Source organism: Salvelinus sp. IW2-2015, linkage group LG17 (genome assembly GCF_002910315.2).
Source record: "Salvelinus sp. IW2-2015 linkage group LG17, ASM291031v2, whole genome shotgun sequence".
Lineage (NCBI taxonomy): Eukaryota > Metazoa > Chordata > Actinopteri > Salmoniformes > Salmonidae > Salvelinus > Salvelinus sp. IW2-2015.
Window position 1 is genome coordinate 31,664,717 of NC_036857.1, and position 15,469 is coordinate 31,680,185.

Genomic DNA, 15,469 nt, shown 5'->3' on the forward strand with positions numbered 1-15,469 from the left:
CCACAGATAACACTGCTACTCCTCTGCTCTCTCCCTCGTCTGCCCACGTGTTCTCGCACACCCCGAGAGCTTCTGGTCAGCGGGGTGGTGGCACTGGCTCTCATCTCTCCCAAGTGGAATTCTCACTTTCTCCCCTGACCCATCTGTCTATCGCCTCCTTTGAATTCCATGCTGTCACAGTTACCAGCCCTTTCAAGCTTAACATCCTTATCATTTATCGCCCTCCAGGTTCCCTTGGAGAGTCATCAATGAGCTGTGACGCCTTGATAAGTTCCTTTCCTGAGGATGGCTTCACCTCTCACAGTTCTGGGTGACTTTAACCTCCCCACGTCTACCTTTGACTCATTCCTCTCTGCCTCCTTCTTTCCACTCCTCTCCTCTTTTGACCTCACCCTCTCACCTTCCCCCCTACTCACAAGGCAGGCAATACGCTTGACCTCATTCTTTATCAGATGCTGTTCTCCACTAATTCTATTGCAACTCCCCTCCAATCTCCCGACCACTACCTTGTATCCTTTTCCTCTCGCTCTCATCCAACACCTTTCCACACTGCCCCTACTCGGATGGTATTGCGCCGTCCCAACTCTTCGCTCTCTCTCCCGCTACTCTCTCCTCTTCCATCCTATCATTCTCCCTCTGCTCAACCTTTCTCCAACCTATCTCCTGATTCTGCCTCGCTCAACCCCCTCTCCCTTTCTGCATCCTTTGACTCTCTATGTCCCCTATCCTCCAGGCCGGCTCGTCCTCCCCTCCTGCTCCGTGGCTCGACGACTCATTGCGAGCTCACAGAACAGGGCTCCGGGCAGCCAAGCGGAAATGGAGGAAACCTCGCCTCCCTGCAGACCTGGCATTCTTTCACTCCCTCCTCTCTACATTCTCCTCTTCTGTCTCTGCTGCTAAAGCACTTTCTACCACTCTAATTCAAGCATCTACCTCTAACCCTAGGAAGCTCTTTGCCACCTTCTCCTCCTCCTGAATCCTCCTCCCCCACCCCCCCCACCTCCCTCTCTGCGGATGACTTCGTCAACCATTTTGAAAAGAAGGTCGACGACATCCGATCCTCGTTTGCTAAGTCAAACGACACCGCTGGTTCTGCTCACACTGCCTACTACCTGTGCTTTGACCTCTTTCTCCCCTCTCTCCAGATGAAATCTCGCGTCTTGTGACGGCCGGCCGCCCAACAACCTGCCCGCTTGACCCTATCCCCTCCTCTCTTTCCAGACCATTTCCGGAGACCTTCTCCCTTACCTCACCTCGTTGATCAACTCATCCTTGACCGCTGGCTACGTCCCTTCCGTCTTCAAGAGAGCGAGAGTTGCACCCCTTCTGAAAAAACCTACACTCGATCCCTCCGATGTCAACAACTACAGACCAGATATCCCTTCTTTCTTTTCTCTCCAAAACTCTTGAACGTGCCGTCCTTGGCCAGCTCTCCTGCTATCTCTCTCAGAAGACTTTCTTGATCCAAATCAGTCAGGTTTCAAGACTAGTCATTCAAACTGAGACTGCTCTTCTCTGTGTCACGGAGGCGCTCCGCACTGCTAAAGCTAACTCTCTCTCCTCTGCTCTCATCCTTCTAGACCTATCGGCTGCCTTTGATACTGTGAACCATCAGATCCCTCTCCACCCTCTCCGAGTTGGGCATCTCCGGCGCGGCCCACGCTTGGATTGCGTCCTACCTGACAGGTCGCTCCTACCAGGTGGCGTGGCGAGAATCTGTCTCCGCACCCCGTGCTCTCACCCCACTGGTGTCCCCCAGGGCTCTGTTCTAGGCCCTCTCCTATTCTCGCTATACACCAAGTCACTTGGCTCTGTCATATCCTCACATGGTCTCTCCTATCATTGCTATGCAGACGACACACAATTAATCTTCTCCTTTGCGAATCGCATCTCTGCATGTCTGGCAGACATATCAGTGTGGATGACGGATCACCACCTCAAGCTGAACCTCGGCAAGACGGAGCTGCTCTTCCTCCCGGGGAAGGACTGCCCGTTCCATGATCTCGCCATCATCGGTTGACACTCCATTGTGTCTCCTCCCAGAGTGCTAAGAACCTTGCGTGATCCTGGACAAACCCTGTCGTTCTCAACTAACATCAAGGCGGTGACCCGTTCCTGTAGGTTCATGCTCTACAACATTCGCAGAGTACGACCCTGCCTCACACAGGAAGCGGCGCAGGTCCTATCCAGGCACTTGTCATCTCCCGTCTGGATTACTGCAACTCGCTGTTGGCTGGGCTCCCTGCTTGTGCCATTAAACCCTACACTCATCCAGAACGCCGCAGCCCGTCTGGTGTTCAACCTTCCAAGTTCTCTCACGTCACCGCCTCCGCTCCTGTCTCTCCACTGGCTTCCAGTTGAAGCTCGCATCCGCTACAAGACCATGGTGCTTGCCTACGGAGCTGTGAGGGGAACGGCACCTCCGTACCTTCAGGCTCTGATCAGGCCCTACACCCAAACAAGGGCACTGCGTTCATCCACCTCTGGCCTGCTCGCCTCTACCTCTGAGGAAGTACAGTTCCCGCTCAGCCCAGTCAAAATGTTCGCTGCTCTGGCACCCCAATGGTGGAACAAACTCCTCACGACGCCAGGTCAGCGGAGTCAATCACCACCTTCCGGAGACACCTGAAACCCCACCCTTTTAAGGAATACCTAGGATAGGATAAAGTAATCCTTCTAACCCCCCCCCCTTAAAGAGTTAGATGCACTATTGTAAGTGGTTGTTCCACGGGATATCATAAGGTGAATGCACCAATTTGTAAGTCGCTCTGGATAAGAGCGTCTGCTAAATGACTTAAATGTAAATGTTCTCTGATCTTCTTGAAAAACTATCTCATATTTGAAAAAATATGAGAATACTATTTTTATTTATTTTATTTTTCACCTATTTAACCAGGTAGGCTAGTTGAGAACAAGTTCTCATTTGCAACTGCGACCTAGCCAAGATAAGCAAAGCAGTTCGACACATACACAACACAAGAGTTACACATGGAATAAACAAAACATACATTCAATAATACAGTAGAAAAAAAGAAATCAAAAAGTCTATTTATAGTGAGTGCAAATGAGGTAAGATAAGAGAGGTTAGGCAATAAATAGGCCATGGTGGCAAGAGTAATTACAATATAGCAATTAAAACACTGGATGGAGTGAGATGTGCAGAGGATGAATGTACAAGTTGAGAATACTGGGGTGCAAAGGAGCATGATAAATAATTATATCCAGTATGGGGTGAGGTAGATTGGATGGGCTATTTACAGATGAGCTATGTACAGGTGCAGTGATCTGTGGAGCTGCTCTGACAGCTGGTGCTTAAAGCTAGTGAGGGAGATAAGAGTCTCCAGCTTCAGAGATTTTTGCAATTCGTACCAGTCATTGGCAGCAGAGAACTGGAAGGAGAAGCGGCCAAGGGAATTTTTGACTTTGGGGGTGACCAGTGAGATATACCTGCTGGAGCGCCTGCTACAGGTGGGTGCTGCTATGGTGACCAGTGAGCTGAGATAGGGCAGGGCTTTACCTAGCAGAGACTTGTAGATGACCTGGAGCCAGTGGGTTTGGAGAGAGTATATGAAGAGAGGGCCAGCCAACGAGAGCATACAGGTCGCAGTGGTGGGTGACAAAGCGGATGGAACTGTGATAGACTGCATCCATTTGTTTGAGTAGAGTGTTGGAGGCTATTTTGTAAATGACATCGCRGAAGTCGAGGATCGGTAGGATGGTCAGTTTTATGAGGGTATGTTTGGCAGCATGAGTGAAGGATGCTTTGTTGCGAAATAGGAAGCCGATTCTAGATTTAATTTTGGATTGGAGATGTTTAATGTGAGTCTGGAAGGAGAGTTTACAGTCTAACCAGACACCTAGGTATTTATAGTTGTCCACATATTCTAAGTCAGAACCGTCCAGAGTAGTGGTGCTGGACGGGCGGGCAGGAGCGAACAGCGATCGGTTGAAGAGCATGCATTTAGTTTTACTTGCTTTTAAGAGCAGTTGGAGGCCACGGAAGGAGAGTTGTATGGCATTGAAGCTCATCTGGAAGTTTTTTAACACAGTGTCCAAAGAAGGGTCAGAGGTATACAGAATGGTGTCGTCTGCGTAGAGGTGGATCAAAGAATCACCAGCAGCGAGAGCGACATCATTGATGTATACAGAGAAGAGAGTCGGCCCGAGAATTGAACCCTGTGGCACCCCCATAGAGACTGCCAGAGGTCCGGACAACYGGCCCTCCGATTTGACATACTGAACTCTATCGGAGAAGTAGTTGGTGAACCAAGCGAYGCAATCATTTGAGAAACCAAGGCTGTTGAGTCTGCCAATAAGAATGTTGTGATTGACAGAGTCGAAAGCCTTTGCCAGGTCYATGAATATGGCTGCACAGTAATGTCTCTATTTGAGCCCAGGTCATGTCTAAGTGGCCATGAGGTGAAGGAGTCAAAGAGGAAAGGCAGCCATTTGGGAGAATTGGGATGGAGCCCCGTCACAGATGGACTCTGCCGGCTGGGGGAAGCTGCCACTCCTGTGACAGAAGATGGCAGCCCTCCCAGCATGACGAGGGAATAGGATTACAGCATACCACAAACAAACAAACACAGGGAAGAGAGGAAAGCCACGTGGAAATTCAGTGTTATTTATTTTATTAAAAAAGAATAATCCTCATTTAATTTCTTCACATTTTTGTTGCCATGCCATTAAAAGTTATTTACAACCCCCTCAAGTGCTAAACATCTTCTAGTCCTCACGGCTTGAGCCTCATTTGAGACCAATTATTTTACTTTAAATAAAACTCTTTAATAGCAATTTCAATAATGTTTCCTCATTTAMAAAATGTTTTAATATTCAACCAAGAAATTAAAGGGAATTATGTTGCAGCATAAAATTATATAATGTTAATTTGATAGGGTGTTCCAGCAGGAGAAGAGGCTTTAATATTCCGATATATATTCCTGTTTTACGGATATTCCATTTAAGGACCCTAAATAATAATTCCAATAAATGGACCCTTGATAACACCGTCAAGATGTAGACAGCCAACCACATGACATAGGGTATGCAACCTGTAGTTGTTGACATAAGCGTCTGTGAGTGAGATGCCTATGAATGAGATACAATTTGTATAGGGTCCCATACACCAGCGAATCTCTACTGGTTTTGCCAAGGGACCCAAATTGTCTGTTACGACCCAATTCTAGCAATATTAGCATTGCATTTTTTTGTTGTTGCCAAAATGCCATCTGGAAATCAATTTTTTATTATAACTCCTTCAAATGTTCTACCTAGCTTAGTAGTTTAAATTCAGACTTGAGTATTTTTCACCCCCCCCAATTTCTTTTATTAAAAAATACTTTTAGAAATATTTTTTACTCAGACACCTGCGGCCCCTTTCGAAACCTCCCGCGACCCCAGTTGAGAATTGCTGCCACACACCATAATCTTTTACATGTTTATTGGGGGACCTCCAATTACTAAAGTAGCAATTTCATATGAATTTGTTTATTTTCCTTTCCATTCTCTAGAAGGTAGGATGAACCGTTAGCCAGCAGTAGGTCAATGTGGATTTCCTATAAAGCAAGGCAGACTTCTGTTCAGGGAAAAATGATAAAAATATAATCTATCTTGTTTTTTTCCCCAGAGAAAAACACTATTAACCCTTGGTACCTATTTAATTGCCTTTTCAGCTATGGCTTGAACCCCCAAATTTGATGGGTGTTTCTTGGTCTAGCCCGGGGGAGGGATATGGTGTGCCGTTATTTCAGTTTGATTAGCTCGGCTCAATTTGGTTTTAACCCGCAGCATAACTGCTCATCAGAAATACTTTCTTCTCTCAACCCATCCTACCACCCGTGCCCCATCACACTCCCACGCTTGTCAATCGAACCTGAAGCTGTATTGTCTGTCAGTCTGAAACGAATTTCCTGGTGCAGCAGGGTAAAGCTTCTAACGGCAAACTCACCAGCAAACTAGAGAGCAGGAGAGGAGCTAAGGGTGGCTAAAGGTGTATGGAGGTGGTGTTGTAGTGACCTTATTGACACGTTCCTATGTCAATTCCTGCTGCAAACAGGCTGCAAGGTAGTGTACTTTTCAGTATGGACCAGTGTTGTCTACTGTATAACATTGAAATTAGAGCCACTTGTAACAGTGAAACCATAACAAGCTTATAGGCTATATCGTGTTTCAGAGCTGCAAGTATATTCCATCTACTTGAAAAGGGCATCAATTAATTCTGCAGTTTTGAGGATAAGGGTAATTTAGAATAAAAGCTGAATTTATTATTTCGGATTTCCCTCTGAACAATGTGATAATCCTCATAATTAAAATAGGAGTAAAACTCTCGAGCTGCTTTGCTCTCTGAAAGCTGTTGAAATGTTGGACTTAATACCGGGTTGCAAAGGGTAGGAAACTTTCCATGGGAAGTTAAGCCCTGGAATTTGGGGGATTTTGCTTAAATTCATCAAAAAGTTAGCTTATAACAGTGAACCTTTTTTTGTGGGATACACATAAGGCAATTCTAGGTCTAGTGGCATATTTTGGTTAAACTATCCCCAATTCAATGGAATTGCAACCCTCTGTATGCACAGTGCATTCTTCCACCACATGTACAGCTGATTCTCAAGGTCTTGCACACTAATGAGATGCTATTGAGCCCACATTACTACACTGTCTGAGCGAAGGACTACATGCTTTCTGCTTTAGRAGTCTGCTTAGGGTCATTGTCTTGCTGGAAGCTGAACCTCCCTACCAGTCTCAAATCTCAAAATACCACCTTTCAATTTTCAATTTTTTGGAATTCTTTGAAACAAGTAATTTTTTTCATTTCACTTCACCAATTTAAACAATTTTGTGTATGTCCATTACATTAAATCCAAATAAAAATCTATTTAAATTATAGATTGTAATGCAACAAAATAGGAAAAACACCAAGGGGGATGAATACTTTTGCAAGGCACTGTATGTTAAAAATGTTTTTGGGAGATACGATGGATCATTGGSGATCATTCAATATTCCATTTACTTTGTTGTTCTGTGAAATCATCCCATGTGAAGAGGCAACTTAATTAAAGTTCAATTCGTAACTACATTTATTTATTTATTTTTCTATTGGAAGGATTTAATCATTTGCAATTATGTCTACTTATGATAAGGTAAAAGGTTTATGTTTATGTCTCCATATGATATGGTAAATATATCCAATGCAAAAACATCTACATTGAAATGGTATTAATATTAATTTGCATATATTCCCATTAATTCCAACATCTGAATATTCCCCAAAATGTGCAACTCCACCGGTGACCTTTCAGGGAATTCCTCAGAATAAGTCCACTAGTTTGACAAATAAATTGCAAAGGGATGAGCTATCCATGCCTATTTAAGATATCTATGAAAGTCGTAAAACTCATATTTTAGAACTAGCTCCCTCCCTAACTCCTTTTGACTGATAGTCAGAAAAATGAGAGAGGTCCTGCCAACAGTTTCTAACGTTCAGATATTTTATCAATAGCCATGCTTTTAGGAAACGGGGAGCATGCTTGAATCAGTGACAGCAGGATTTTTGGTCGATTTCCTCAGCTTTCAGCTTCTTTTTCCTCTGGGGGAAAACGTATTTATGCTTGCCATAAATAACAAAGTGTTTGTTTCCTTCCTCTCCGGCAACTGAGTTAGGAAGGACGCCTGTAACTTTGTAGTGACTGGGTGTATTGACACTCCATCCAAAGTGTAATTAATAACTTTCCCATGCTGAAAGGTATATTCAATATCAACTTTTTTTTCATATACCAATAGGTGGCCTTCTTTTCGAGGCATTGGACAACTTCCCTGGTCTTTGTGGTTGAATCTGTTTGAAATTCGCTGCTCAACTGAGGGACCTTACAAATAATTGTATGTGTGTGGTATAGAGAACTTTTTACTCCTAAACGTATTTATGGCTGCCATAACAAAGTGTTTGAATACTTATTGAGTCAAGACATTTCAGCTTACATTTGTTAATTAATAATAAAACAAATCTCAAATCTAATTCCACTTTGACATTATGGGGTATTGTGTGTAGATCAGTGATACAAAATCTCAATTTAATCCATTTAAAATTCAGGCTGTAATACAACAAAATGTAGATAAAGTCAAGAGGTGTTTCTGAAGGCACTGTATACCATGTGTTATAGGGAAATAATGCACGCTCTAGAATCCATCAAGCCAATCAGAAACATATTCAACAATGCCATGATATAACTCAACATTATAGTTTTAACCATGTTTTGTGGGCTATACAATATTTGTTTACAATTACATTGTTTACAAAATAAGCTCATATTTTGGGTTCTGATGGGGTACGACAGTTGAACTAAGCTCATGAGGCATCTAAGTTATATTCTCATTAGTTCTTGAAGAATATATAATTAATTGAAGTAAAAAAATGTATGTATCAATTACAGATTGCCCCCTTTAAAAATGTGATTTGAATGACAGTCAATGTTTTTGAACTTTCTTGGTGGTAAGGAAGATTATGACAATATTTGTGGGTATTTAGTGAGTTTTTGACATCACATCATAGTTTGACGAGAGGTTAGTTGAGGAGTTTGCACATTGCCTACAGGAAACCTTCCTCAAAGTGGTCGCGTGGAGGGATTGGACCAAGCATGACAATTAATGGGGAGTATAAGTTAAACAAGAAGCAGGGAGGAGGTAAAAGATTATATTTAAAAAAAAAAGTCATTCCAGGGAAAAAAGACAAAGTGCATAATGAGTGTTATTTACACATACAGCAGTCCTTCAAGTTTGCAGTTATCGAAAACAAAAGTTCCAAATAATAAAGACAATTAAGAGAATCAAATACAGACACTTTTTGCTCGGCAGATATAGTAAACATATCCACAAATAGGGGAAAGTGGTGTAAGTCGAGCTACAGGGTTTGTTGCGCCACTCATTGTTTCTGGGAAACTATATACAAAATTAACAATGTGACCAAATATGTAGGAAGAGGTCATAATTTCATGGAATCTGTGAAGGAAGAAACCACATGGAAAAAGTGGTAAGCAAGTTAGGCCCCAAAAGTGTTTACAAAGTCAAATTCATTTATTGTGTTATAGGTTTAATTTTATTTTATATGAACTTTATTTAACTAGGCAAGTCAGTTAAGAACAAATTCTTATTTTCAATGACGGCCTAGGAACAGTGGGTTAACTGCCTTGTTCAGGGGCAGAACGACAGATTTGTACAATGATGCATGAATCTAAACCAGTGGTGTCAAACATATGGAAGGTGTCCAATCCGGCCCGCGGGTGGTTTGAGTAAAAAAAATTATATTCAGAAAAACTAATATATATATATATATATACACACACACACACTACATGGCCAAAATCATGGGCATTAATATGAAATCGGTTCCCTCTTTGCTGCTATAAAATCCTCCACTCTTCTGGGAAAGCTTTTTTTCCATTAGAACATTACACTGGGGGTGACTTGCTTCCATTCAGCAACAAGAGCATTAGTGAGGTCGTGCACTGATTTTGGGCGATTAGGCCTGTCTCTCAGTTGGTGTTCCAATTCATCCCAAAGGTGTTCGATGGGGTTGAGGTCAGGGCTCTGTGCAGGCCAGTCAAGTTCTTCCACACCAATCTTGACAAACCATTTCTGCATGGGCCTTGCTTTGTGCACGGGGGCATTGTCATGCTGAAACAGAAAAGGGGTCTTTCCCAAACTGTTGCCACAAAGTTGAATCCACAGAATGGTCTAGAAGGTTGTTTATGCTATAGAGTTAAGGTTTCCCATCACTGTTCCAAAGGGGCATAGCCCAAACAATGATAAAACAGCACCAGACCATTATTTCTCTTCCACCAAACTTTACATTTGGCACTATGCATTGGGGCAGGTAGCGTTCTCTTGGCATCCGCCAAACCCAGATTCGTCCGTCGGACTGCCAGATGGTGAAGCGTGATTCGTCATTCCAAAGAATGCGTTTCGTTTCCACTCTTCCAGAGTCCAATGGCGCCGAGATTTACACCACTCCAGCCGACGCTTGGCATTGCGCATGGTGATCATAGTGTGTGGCTGCTCGGCCATGGAAACCCATTTCATGACTCTCCCGATGAACAGTTCTTGTGCTCAAGTTGCTTCCAGAGGCAGTTTGGAACTCGGGAGTGAGTGTTGCAACTGAGGACAGCAGCTCTAACAGGGCATACATTTGACGAACTGACTTCTTTGAAAAGTGGCGTCCAATGATGGTGGCACGTTAAAAGTCACTGAGATCTTCAGTACGGGACGTTCTATTGCCAATGTTTGTCTATGGTGATTGCATGGCTGTGTGCTTGATTTTATACACCTGTCAGCAACGGGTATGGCTGAAACAGCCGAAGCCACAAATTTGGGCCATGTAGTGGATATACACTACCATTCAAAAGTTTGGGGTAACTTTGAAATGTCCTTGTTTTTGAAAGAAAAGCACTTTTTTTCACCTGCAAAAACACCAGTCTCAACGTCAACAGTGAAGAGGCGACTCCGGGATGTTGGCCTTCTAGGCAGAGTACCTCTGTCCAGTGTCTGTGTTCTTTTGCCCATCTTAATCTTTTATTTTTATTGGCCAGTCGGAGATATGGCTTTTTTTTTGCAACACTGCCTAGAAGGCCAGCATCACGGAGTCGCCTCTTCACTCTTGACATTGAGACTGGTGTTTTGCGGGTAATATTTAATGAAGCTGCCAGTTGAGGACTTGTGAGGCGCCTGTTTCTCAAACTAGACACTCTAATGTACTTGCCGTATTGCTCAGTTGTGCACCGGGGCCTCCCACTCCTCTTTCTATTCTGGTTTGAGCCAGTTAGCGCTGTTCTGTGAAGGGAGTAGCACACAGCGTTGTACGAGATCTTCAGTTTCTTGGCAATATCTCGCATGGGATAGCCTTCATTTCTCAGAACAAGAATAGACTGACGAGTTTCAGAAGAAAGTCTTTGTTTTTGGCCATTTTGAGCCTGTATTCGAACCCACAAATGCTGATGCTTCCAGATACTCAACAAGTCTAAAGAAGGCCAGTTTTATTGCTTCTTTAATCAGGACAACAGTTTTCAGCTGTGCTAACACAATTGCAAAAGGGTTTTCTAATGATCAATTAGCCTTTTAAAATGATAAACTTGGATTAGCTAACACAACGTCCCATTGGACAACAGGAGTGATGGTTGCTGATAATGGGCCTCAGTACACCTATATAGATATTCCATAAAAAAATCTGCCGTTTCCAGCTATAAAAGTCATTTACAACATTAACAATGTCTACACTGTATTTCTGATCAATTTGATGGTATGTAAATGGAGAAAAAAATGGGCTTTTCTTTTAAAAACAAGACCATTTCTAAGTAACCCCAAACTTTTGAACGGTAATGTACATATATATAACACCCCTGATGTAACCCTAAATAGATCGTTTTCAAACTGTTCTGTACATCAGTTGGAGTCTCTATAAGCTTCAATATGAGGTCCTAAACCTAGCATGAAAGTGCATTCTTGTAGCTGTGTGGGCTAATATACAGTTGAAGTCGGAAGTTTACATACACCTTAACCAAATACATTTAAACTCAGTTTTTCACAATTCCTGACATTTAATCCTAGTAAAAATCCCTGTCTTAGGTCAGTAAGGATCACCACTTTTATTTTAAGAATTTGAAATGTCAGAATAATAGTAGAGAGAATGATTTATTTTTATTTCTTTCATCACCTTCCCAGTGGGTCAGAAGTTTACATACATATTTGGTAGCATTTCCTTTAAATTGTTTAACTTGGGTCAAACATGTTGGGTAGCCTTCCACAAGCTTCCCACAATAAGTTGGGTGAATTTTGGCCCATTCCTCCTGGCAGAGCTGGTGTAACTGAGTGAGGTTTGTAGACCTCCTTGCTCGCACACACTTTTCAGTTCTGCCCACACATTTTCTATAGGATTGAGGTCAGGGCTTTGTGATGGCCACTCCAATACCTTGACTTTGTTGTCCTTTAGCCATTTTTCCACAACTTTGGAAGTATGCTTAGGGTCCTTATCCATTTGGAAGACCCATTTGCGACCAAGCTTTAACTTCCTGACTGATGTCTTGAGATGTTGCTTCGAAATATCCACATCATTTTCCTACCTCATAATGCCATCTATTTTGTGAAGTGCACCAGTCCCTCCTGCAGCAAAGCACCACCACAACATGATGCTGCCACCCCCATGCTTCACGGTTGGGATGGTGCTCTTCGGCTTGCAAGCGTTCCCCTTTTTCCTCTAAACATAACGATGGTCATTATGGCCAAACAGTTCTATTTTTGATTCATCAGACATTTCTCCAAAAAGTAAGATCTTGTCCCCATGTGCAGTAGCAAACCGTAGTCTCGCTTTTTATGGCGGTTTTGGAGCAGTTGCTTCTTCCTTGCTGAGTGGCCTTTCAGGTTATGTTGATATAGGACTCGTTTTACTGTGGATATAGATGCTTTTGTACCTGTTTCCTCCAGCATCTTCACAAGGTCCTTTGATGTTGTTCTGGGATTGATTTGCACTTTTCGCACCAAAGTACGTTCATCTCCAGGAGACAGAACCCGTCTTCTTCCTGAGCAGTGTGACGGCTGCGTGGTCCCATGGTGTTTATACTTGCGTACTATTGTTTGTACAGATGAACGTGGTACCTTCAGGCGTTTGGAAATTGCTCCCAAGGATGAACCATACTTGTGGAGGTCTACAATGTTTTTTCTGAGGTCTTGGCTGATTTCTTTTGATTTTCCCATGATGTCAAGCAAAGAGGCACTGAGTTTGAAGGTAGGACTTGAAATACATCCACAGGCACACCTCCAATTGACTCAAATGATGGATGTCAAGTAGCCTATCAGAAGCTTCTAAAGCCATGACATAATTTTCTGGAATTTTCCAAGCTGTTTAAAGGCACAGTCAACTTAGTGTATGTAAACTTCTGACCCACTGGAATTGTGATTTTGTGAATTATAAGTGAAATAATCTGTCTGTAAATAATTGTTGGAAAAATGACTTGTGTCATGCACAAAGTAGATGTCCTAACCGACTTGCCAAAACTATAGTTTGTTAACAAAACTTTTGTGGAGTGGTTGAAAAATGACTTTAATGACTCCAACCTAAGTGTATGTAAACTTCTGACTTCAAATGTAGTCAAAATAGTTACTTGGGGTAAATTTAGCAATTTGGGAAGGGGCAGGTTTGGTAAGGGGCAGGCCAATGGCAAGTGCTTTCTTCCCAGGCGTGAAGGCAATATCGCTGGGATATGCATTAACTGGGCCTGGCCTATGTTAAAAGTGTTTTAAAAAAGTTAGGTGTTAAACCTGAATTAAAAGATGCTCAAAATGATTAAGACAGTGATTGTTATTGGGTTGAATTGTGTTTGGGAAATAAAGATAGACGGTGGTGGTAATATTTCATTCAGAACAAAAATTTGAAGGCATCTCAACTCCATAACTGGAATAAGTTGTGCCAAGAGACCACAAGCTATGTTACGTTTACATTAATTCTGATTCTTTCCGGGGATACACAACATCCTAAAATGTAGATATCTTTGTTAGACAGCATATGATTTCCCTTGACGTAGTGATGCTGATGTAAAAAAATGTCTCAACATACCCCACTCTCCCCTAAGGGTGGTTACACTGCCCACTCTATTTACAATACTGTACATACAGATGCAATTTGCTTGTTATGTTTTGCACTTCCGCGAAGCATGATCCGCCTCAGGCTTCTCAGATGGCCTGCAACCATGGACACCACACAAACGTACACACACACCCACACATACGGCCAAACACACACACACATTGACAGAAAACATTCTTACGCATCACCACTCAGGGACACAGGTGGGACTCTCTGCCACCTTTTCACCAGTCTGCATCTTCCTCTATGTAATAATCGGGAGTTGAAGTACCATCAAACAGACCCGGTTCCATTGACTTGCGCTGCTTTCCCCGGGCGAAGACACGTGACAGAGAACCCAGGCCCATCTTCTCTTTCTTCTTCTTACGCTTCTGGTCCTCCAGATCCTCTAGTGACTGCAGGGAGAGAGTGGCGGAGAGATCAGAGATAATAAGACAGCTACAGTGAGTGAGGGAAGGCGATAGAGAGAGAGAATGACGGAGAAGGACGAGGTGATACTGAGTGAACTAGCCAGACACGTGTCTGTTTTCTAATAGGCAGCACATTCAAAGTAATTAACACATTAAGAGATAGGGGAAAAACCGCAGTTGAAGTGGCTTGTATAATGTCAACATAATAGTTTCACAGGAAAATATCTAACACTAGCCAGAAACCAACACCTCAGCCCAATTGTGATTATCTGTCAATATTGAATTCCTCTCATTTGTAATGCAACTCTATGTAGGCATATTAGGCAACTATCCCAAAGAAAACCCACTTTTTGTTGAAGTCTAAGTCTGGCTGTTCTGGTGAAATTCCCTCAACTCCAGCGCAAGGGACAGGCTTTCAGAGAAAGGGGGGTGGAGTAGAGTGGCCTGATCCCATATCTGTTTACACTGTCTTGTCAATGAGCATGGGAGTTATTTACAGATGCTGGCAGAGATTAGGAGTAGAGTAGAGTTGTGAAGGAGTTGATTACTTGGAGCGATGCGGCGGTGGGTGGGCAGCTCTTACATTGCAGAGGGAGTGTGTCCTGTGGCGAGGGGAATTTATGTCACTGGGGGTGGATGAGCGGTCACCCTCCATGGCCGAGGCATCTGAGATAATTAAGGGCTGGCGGGAGTGACACGGGCTCACCCTGACCGCAGCCACTGGACGAAAGAAGAAGGGGGAGGATAAATGTTGGAAACAGGTTTAAAACAGGTAAATGGGTTGTTAAAGGTCAATATATATTTCTTTTTTTATCATTCATCTCCAACACCACCCCAACATCAGCCGGAAATACTTTTGACAATCTGGTGAGCATCATATGATTTTAACCTACTGTGAGCAGGCAACGGTTTGTAAAGTCAGACGAATATATACAGATACGTTTTTTCAAATGTTACCATGCCTCAAGATATCAGGAAGATATCGCTGCAATGCATCACCAGTGTCAGTCACCCTGTGTGACTGTGAATGAATGCGTGTGAGTGTGTGTGCGTGTGTGTGTCTTACCTTGCCTGTCGGTGGGGTGGCATGTGTGGATGTGGTAGAGGGTGTGCTGACTCTGACGGATGGCTGCGGTGAGGGGCAGGTCCGCGTGCATCACCCACTCCTGGTTGTTGCCGTTGACAACTGCCTCAGTGGGCATGGCCAGAGAGTGCCGCTTAGGCACATCCTTGGTCAGGGTCACTAAGGACTGTTTTGCCTGGGAGGGAAGACACACACACACACACACACACATCAGCCCCATGCAGCATTAACCACTGCCTATTTTTAACCACTGCCAGAAACATCTTCCGGTGCCGACAGAGATGGCCACCTCGCTTCGCGTTCTTAGGAAACTATGCAGTATTTTGTTTTCTTGTTAGATATTACTGCATGGTC

General features: G+C 43.3%; 1 protein-coding gene across 1 annotated transcript in view; it reads right to left on the minus strand.

The window, feature by feature from the left end:
• Positions 1–4,614: 4,614 nt before the first annotated feature.
• Positions 4,615–15,469, minus strand: part of LOC111976384 (kazrin-like) — a 114,000-nt gene continuing 103,145 nt past the window's right edge. The window contains exons 6-8 of the mRNA XM_024005181.2: positions 15,098–15,290; positions 14,615–14,751; positions 4,615–14,016 (exon numbers count right to left, since the gene is read on the minus strand). Of these exons, the coding sequence (XP_023860949.1) occupies positions 13,846–14,016; positions 14,615–14,751; positions 15,098–15,290 (501 nt within the window). The 3' untranslated portion in view covers positions 4,615–13,845. The remainder of the gene's footprint in view (positions 14,017–14,614; positions 14,752–15,097; positions 15,291–15,469) is intronic.